Raw genomic sequence first — 7,500 nt, forward strand, 5'->3', positions numbered from 1 at the left:
TTAACATCTCTTAACATCTCAGAACATCTCAGAACATCTCAGAACATCTCTTAACATCTCAGAGCATCTCTTAACATCTGTTAACATCTCTTAACATCTCAGAACATCTCTTAACATCTCTTAACATCTCAGAACATCTCAGAACATCTCTTAACATCTTTTAACATCTCTTAACAACTCATAACATCTCTTAACATCTTTTAACATCTCTGAACAACTCAGAACATCTCTTAACATCTCAGAACATCTCTTAACATCTCTTAACAACTCAGAACACCTCTTAACAACTCAGAACATCTCTTAACATCTCTTAACATCTTTTAACATCTCTGAACAACTCAGAACATCTCTTAACAACTCAGAACATCTCTTAACAACTCAGAATATCTCTTAACAACTCAGAACATCTCTGAACATCTCTGAACATCTGAGAACATCTGAGAACATCTCTTAACAACTCAGAACATCTCAGAACCTCTTTGAACATCGCAGTACATCTTAGTACATCTCAGAACATCTCTGAACATCTCCAAACATCTCAGAACTCATCTAAATGACTCTGTAAATCTTTGAAGGTGTCTAAACCTCTCAGATATCTCTTAACATCTCTTAATATCTCAGAATGTTCCAAAATGCCTCTAAATGTTTCAGAAAATCTTTCAAGGTCTTTGAACAGTCTCAGAACATCTCAGAACATCCCATAATGTTTCTAAATCTCTCTTGATATCTCAGAATGTCCCAGAAGGTCTCGAAATGTCTGAAGGTGTCTGAACCAGACATAAAGCATGACTGGAGTCTGTGTCGCTCCTGGAGCTGTCTCACCCTGCAGTGATTAATCCCTGTCTTAATCTAACACACATGAACAGACTAATCACAGTCAGGTGTGTTGGATTACAGTAGGAACGTATCTCAGCACGTCATCAGGTTAAAGTCTCTTTAGCTACTTAATGAGCAGAAATGTTCTTTTTCTTGCCTGCTGTGAAGCCTTTAATCCAGCGGGTGTTAATGAGGCAGGCATCAGTATTAAAGCTGCGCTCTGTGATCTTCAAAAAAGACGTTAAATCAGGTTTTATAACCGAGTTTTGTTTCTGTGATCTGTGATCAGCTAAAGTTCCAGGCGATAGACTGTCTGTCTGCTTCATTACACAATTCTGCGTATTTTACGGCCCTGAAATAAGCCCCGCCCTCAACCGATTCTTTCACCTTAAAATGTATTGAAGATGAAGCAAATTTTTAAAAAAAATTCACTAATGTGATATTAAAAAAACAGTCATAATGAATCTGAATGCTGATGTTTTTACAATTATTTTACATTTTATTAGATAAGAATAATTTGAATTACTAATCAAATATGCATAGATTTGTACGGCATATATTACACATATCAGAGGGATCGTGGAGATCGTGATGGGAAGCGAACAGTTACAGTTACATGTACGCAGGACGGCTTGAGATTGAGATTTTTGCTTCTGAACGTAGAAAAGTCGCCATTTTTAGACAAATGGGTTTAAAACTACACAATTTGGTTTACTTCCCCTCCTGGTTTAGACGTTTTTCTAAAGAAACAACAGATAAACTGGCAGATATATCAGGAAACAAACCTTTCAGAGAATTACGACGTCATACAGTTACGGAGAGGGCGGAGCTTAAACACTTAAAGCAGACAGACTTGTGAAATAAATGTCTGTTTTTAGAGTTGTGGTGTTTTTGTGTTACTGAAGTGCCAAAGTAAATGTGTTCTAGACAACTAACAGACCTTTATATTGATATAATGATATTCATCCCGCATCCCAAAAACATACTAGAAGGTGGATCGGTGATGCTGTATTGTCTCTAAGTGTAAATAAGTGTGTGTGTGTGTGTGTGTGTGTGTGTGTGGTATCCTGTGATGAATACCGACCTCTCACACACTGATCCTGGGATAGACTCCAGATCCACCAGAGGTGTGAAATAAAAGAGGTTCAGGAGAAAAATTGCATCTAAAACATAATCTGTGAAAAAGTTTTGGCACCCCATACTCTGATCTACCAAAAGCCAATAAGGCAAAGCAGCACTAAAGAGTACTAATTTAAATAACGCTGAGATAAGATTTAACGGTGCCGTGGGCCGAGGAAAGTGGGTGCAACCAATAAACTGTGAGAAAGCTGATATTTACTTGTATACAAATGAAGGTGAAGTGACTAACAGCAGCAAGACTTTTCTTTATTTATTAATTTTTGATTTTAAGATTTTTGGGGGGATTTTCAACTCCTTATATGTGCGATTAATATGTATAGTGTATTTTATGAATAATTATCGAGACTGATTTTTGCTCAGTTAGGAAGAAATACTGCTTACTCTGCACTGTGTGTGGGTGTGTGTGTTTGTGTGTGTGTGTGTGTGGTGACGGAGTTGAACTTAGCCAACTCTGACTGTGTGAAATGAGGCCAGAGTGTTGCGGGAGTTTCCACTCATTAAATGAAGCGAGTTCTCCGAACAAGCCGTGTTTTTAATGGGCTTTTACAGCTCGTTATTTCAGATAGACAGAAAGAGAGAGAGAGAGAGAGAGAGAGAGAGAGAGAGAGAGAGAGATGACGCAGCACAGTGTCTGCCACCTTAAACACACAAGACTGCTGTTTTATTTTATTTCAGTCTTCACTACAAAATGCTGATTATTAATTGAAAATCTGCTCAAAAAATTAAAATTCATTAAGAATCAGGATTCAATAAGAGAGATGATGATCACAAAGACTCAAACAAAGATCTCAGAGAGCTCTTAATTTATCTTCAAAATCTCTAACTATGAATCTTATCTTCAGAGTGATGCAGGACCAGAGCAACTCTGAACAAAGAAAATACAACAACTTTTATCTTAGAGAGGAGGCGGAGCTTAACCCGTTACTGGGTATGACACATTCTAGTAATTGTGATTGGTTGTCTAATAAAAATAATAAATAGGAGCGTTTTTAAAAACCTGGTCTATTATAAACCTGTACTTTTTCTCTCTATGTTAAGATGTTTGAGTCTATATCGTGTAGAGATGACGTTCGTGATCGATTATATTAGTTCTAACATCTAATCTGATTGGTCACAAAAATAATCCCTACACGATCTAATCTGTATTATCTTATTAACTCACTATCATTATTAAATATTGTATTCAACATGTTTCTTCTCCCTCTTCACCTTTCAGACATGTTCTCCTCTGATAAAGAAACTCTTCATCCTCTTAAAAGTCTTCCTCACTGCTCCTAACATTCTATGAGCTCTTTTAAGGGTTTATGAAGAACTTTTATCTTTTCTTTATTCATTATCTTTTTCTCTTAAAAGATCTTCTCTTTCATTTTAAGAGGAAACACCCACATTTCTAAGACTTTTATGAGAATTCTGTCACCAGGAGAAACTCTATGCACTGAGAATTGTCATGAATACGAGCCCTGAATATTAAGTAATAAATTCAGCATAAAAACATAAAAACATTCATTTTGACCAAAATGGTTTTAAACAAAATATACAAATGTGGTCGAATTCCACTTCAGTTAGTGTCATTAACAAAGTTTCTTAAGTGTAATTCCACATCAAAAAACATTTATGACATCGCAGTTACGAAGTAGGCGGAGCTTAAAGATTTATTCAAATTTGTTTTCAAAATTCAATTTATCCAAAAGTCTTAAATAATTATAAGCAGTATAATTATTATAATAATAATTAATAATAATAATAATAATACAGCAGTAGGGCTGGGCGATATGGCTGAAAACTGTATCATGATATCAGTGCTTCATATCGGTCGATATCGATAATTATTGATATTTTTTTATGACCCACTTAAAATAAGGACCAGGAGAAAAATATATTACATTTAAACATTTTTATTTTAAACTTAACCTTCCTCTGATCGTAATCCCCTCAGTTATTAAGACAGAAACGTCAACAAGCAGGAAAACTCTAATAATTATAATGTAAACATGAGTCTAAAGTCACAATGAACACTTAACAATTATCTCTTAACATTTAAGGTGCAAAATGAAAGAAAGTGTAAGAAATGTTTAATAAAGTGTAATAAAATAGTGCAAAGTATTAAATATAAACATAGAGAAACGGTCTTGCATAATATGCAGACGACGTTGGTGTGACTACTGTTAGACTTATAATATCCAAACAACTGCCATACTGTACTGGCGTGCTGACTTTTCCTCTTTTCTTTACATTTACTGTACGCGGCTCAATTTCCTCGCTCGCTGCGGCTCATTTCCTGTTCATCAGTCGCCGGTTACTGAAGAGGAATCCAGCACCAGCAAGAGACAACGATATGGCACAACCAAACCTCATACTGTTACATGATTGGCTGTTAGCGTGTCACTCCCTACGTTACTAGGTTACCAGAGAGCGAGTGCCTTTGTTAATGCAACCAAACTTGCTCCGCAACCTCTGTTTTCTTCCGACGAAGTATAAAAAATATCGAACGTTTTATCAAACACATTTTTTTATTGATATCGATCAAGTGTCTATCGCGATACATATCGTTATCGTTTTATCGCCCAGCCCTATTCTGCAGTTAAGGGAAAACAATCAATGCCAGAGCACTCTGATGCAGCAGAGACACTATTTCCAGTAACAGCACATCCCCAGAAAATTCAGCATTTCATTCCTCTTAAAACTTTCCAGAGCTTCCAGAGTGACACGTTGTACTTTTTATTCCCATATATTTACACTTCATGTCGAGGAGCGTCTATAAAACCGTTTAGTTCCTGTTCTTATTTTTATAGCTCCTATAAAGAGTTATAACCTCTTTCTAAAAAAAAAAATAAATAAAAGACATCCCGCTTACTGTATCATGTTAAAATAAAAACCGCAATGTACACATCCCTGTGAAGCAGCCGTTGCTATAGAAACGATACGCATCACAGCGGGCATGTTAATATTGTATATAAATATAAACCTGTGTTGCAGTCAGAGCTGCTATGACAGAAATCTAATCAATAAAGTGAAGGACAGAAAAGATTTCAGTGATAATGATGAAATCAAATCTAAAGAGGAAAAGCGAGAGGTCAGGAAAGGATGTTGACTCGACACATCAGCGTTTGGTTTAGGATTTCACTTTCCTTTTCACACACTGTTCAGAGAAAGTGAAACGCGGCTCACCTTGCCGAAGTCGCGCACGTCGAACAGGTCGAAAGCCTCGAACAGCTCGCTCTTCTTCATAGCGAAGACCTCGCAGCAAGCCGTCAGAAAGGTCCTGATGTTCTTCAGGCACAAGAACTGCACACAGACAACAACACGGTTTAATTCCCTTTTCAATTTACATCAAATCAGAAATAATAAATACATCAGGACAAAACGGTGACACCTGAGATGGTGACAGCACCGATCTGATGCCTGGAACAAGAATCAGACGAAATGGTTGTGTGTGTATCAGAGGAAATGGTCCAAGTTGTTACTGTACCTAACTCTTTTTACCAGAATACAGGCGTTCTAAACATATTTATTCAGTATAAAGAAAAGTCTGATGTCGTGTCTGTGAGTCTGATCTAAAATAAATCAGGACTCTGTTGTTCTTTCAGTGTGTTTTAGATGTGTGTTTGTCCCTCTGTTGATAATCTTACACTGAATTTTAGTGTTGAAGAGAAATCTGAGCTGCTTTTTAGATGAACAAACACTCGGAGCGTCTCAGAGAGCAGAAACGGGTTTGATATCAACATTTACTCTGAACATACAAACATCTGTGTGGAGAAAAAACAATCTGAACTTTTCTATGAATCTATCAGCTCTAGTGTTGTAGAGAAAAACAGAAATAGTGATGAAACTCTACACATTCTTAAAGTCCTGGGTGTCTACTTTCACATGAGTCAGTTCGTATGGCTGATGGGATTTGTAGTCCTGTAGTCCTTTGCAACCGTGACACATTATTATATTAATTAGATTTACAGTGAAAGGAGTTGAACTGTGAAATGCTTCATTTAATTAAATTAAACAATACTCAAGGTTTTGGAATCAGTATCTCAAAAGATAAAGTGATATCACGCTATCTCTCACCTGGATCTGAATATAAGTCTTAGTCTGAATCTGAATCGGAGTCTGAATCGGAGTCTGAACTGTGTTTTCACTAGAAAAGGCACAATACCATGTTTAACTTGTTCAGCACTGATACTAAAACTAAAGCAAAACACTGAGTATCATTCTGGGCATGTTGTAGCCTAATGGTTAAGGTGTTGGGCTACCAATCGGAAGGTTGTGAGTTCAATCCCAGATCCACCAAGCTGCCACTGTTGGGCCCCTGAGCAAGGCCCTTAACCCTCAATTGCTCAGCTATATATAAAAAAAGATAATGTAAGTTTCTCTGGATAAGACCTTACGAATCCAAATTTAAAAACTTTTCCATTACTGGATCAGATTTATTTCTCTGATATCCATTCGGAATCAGTCTGATCTCGTTTTCACATAAAGTACAAAATAAATTATGTACCTTTAATGGTGTGCACTATTGAGGACAGTAATATGGTGATTTGGCAAATAATTTTATTCTCTCTCTCTCTCTCTCTCTCTCTCTCTCTCTCTCTCTCTCTCTCTCTCCCTCTCTCTGTGTGTGTGTGTGTGTCTCTCTCTCTCTCTCTCTCTCTCTCCCTCTCTCTCTGTGTGTGTGTCTCTCTCTCCCTCTCTCTCTCTCTCTCTCTCTCTCTCTCCCTCTCTCTGTGTGTGTGTCTCTCTCTCCCTCTCTCTCTCTCTCTGTGTCTCTCTCCCTCTCGGTGTCCTCTCCCTCCCTCCCACACACACAGACATGAGCTCATCCCTTACTGTATTTCCTGGCATGGAGTCACTCAGCTGAACAACATCAGAAAGCAACAGTTAGTTTGAAACGAAATGTGTGTGTGTGTGTGTGTGTGTGTGTGTGTGTGTGTGTGTGTGTGTGTCTATCCCTGACTCAGTGTTAAAATATGGGCATGGCCAAAAGCATCAGCTGAAACTCTGATTAAATAAGATGAGATTAACTATTCTAATTATTATTAGTCTCTAATAAAAGCACTGCTTTGTATTATAATAAAACATGTCAGAGGCCACACCCAGTTGATGAAGTTGGCCACACCCCTTCGTCTTCACTGAGACCACACATCCTTTCTGAAGAAAACACTGAAAGAAAGACCACATTTACTTCATAGAAAAATACATTTCACAGAATGGCCACGCCTCCTCAAGAAGGACACGCCTTCATTCAGAAAAATCTTCTTTGAAAAATGTTTTCACTGAAAGGCCACGCCTCCTTCAACGACCAAAATATCTTATTTCACTGATAGGTCACGCCTCCTTAATGGAAACACGTTCACGGAAAAAAACCCACTACACCATCATTTAGAACCCACTACACCTTCATTTAGAACCCATTACACAATTTAGAACCTACTACACCTTCATTTAAAACCCACGACACCATTTAAAACCTCTACACCATCATTTAGAACCCACTACACCATTTAGAACCCACAACACCATTTAAAACCCACTACACCATCATTTAGAACGCAC

General features: G+C 37.4%; 1 protein-coding gene across 1 annotated transcript in view; it reads right to left on the minus strand.

The window, feature by feature from the left end:
• LOC132845510 (guanine nucleotide exchange factor VAV3) overlaps positions 1-7,500 on the minus strand; it is a 75,482-nt gene that overhangs the window by 46,450 nt on the left and 21,532 nt on the right. Inside the window, exon 2 of the mRNA XM_060869522.1 lies at positions 5,125-5,241. Coding sequence (XP_060725505.1) covers positions 5,125-5,241 — 117 coding nt within the window. The remainder of the gene's footprint in view (positions 1-5,124; positions 5,242-7,500) is intronic.

This window comes from Tachysurus vachellii, chromosome 5, assembly GCF_030014155.1.
Source record: "Tachysurus vachellii isolate PV-2020 chromosome 5, HZAU_Pvac_v1, whole genome shotgun sequence".
NCBI classification, from domain to species: domain Eukaryota; kingdom Metazoa; phylum Chordata; class Actinopteri; order Siluriformes; family Bagridae; genus Tachysurus; species Tachysurus vachellii.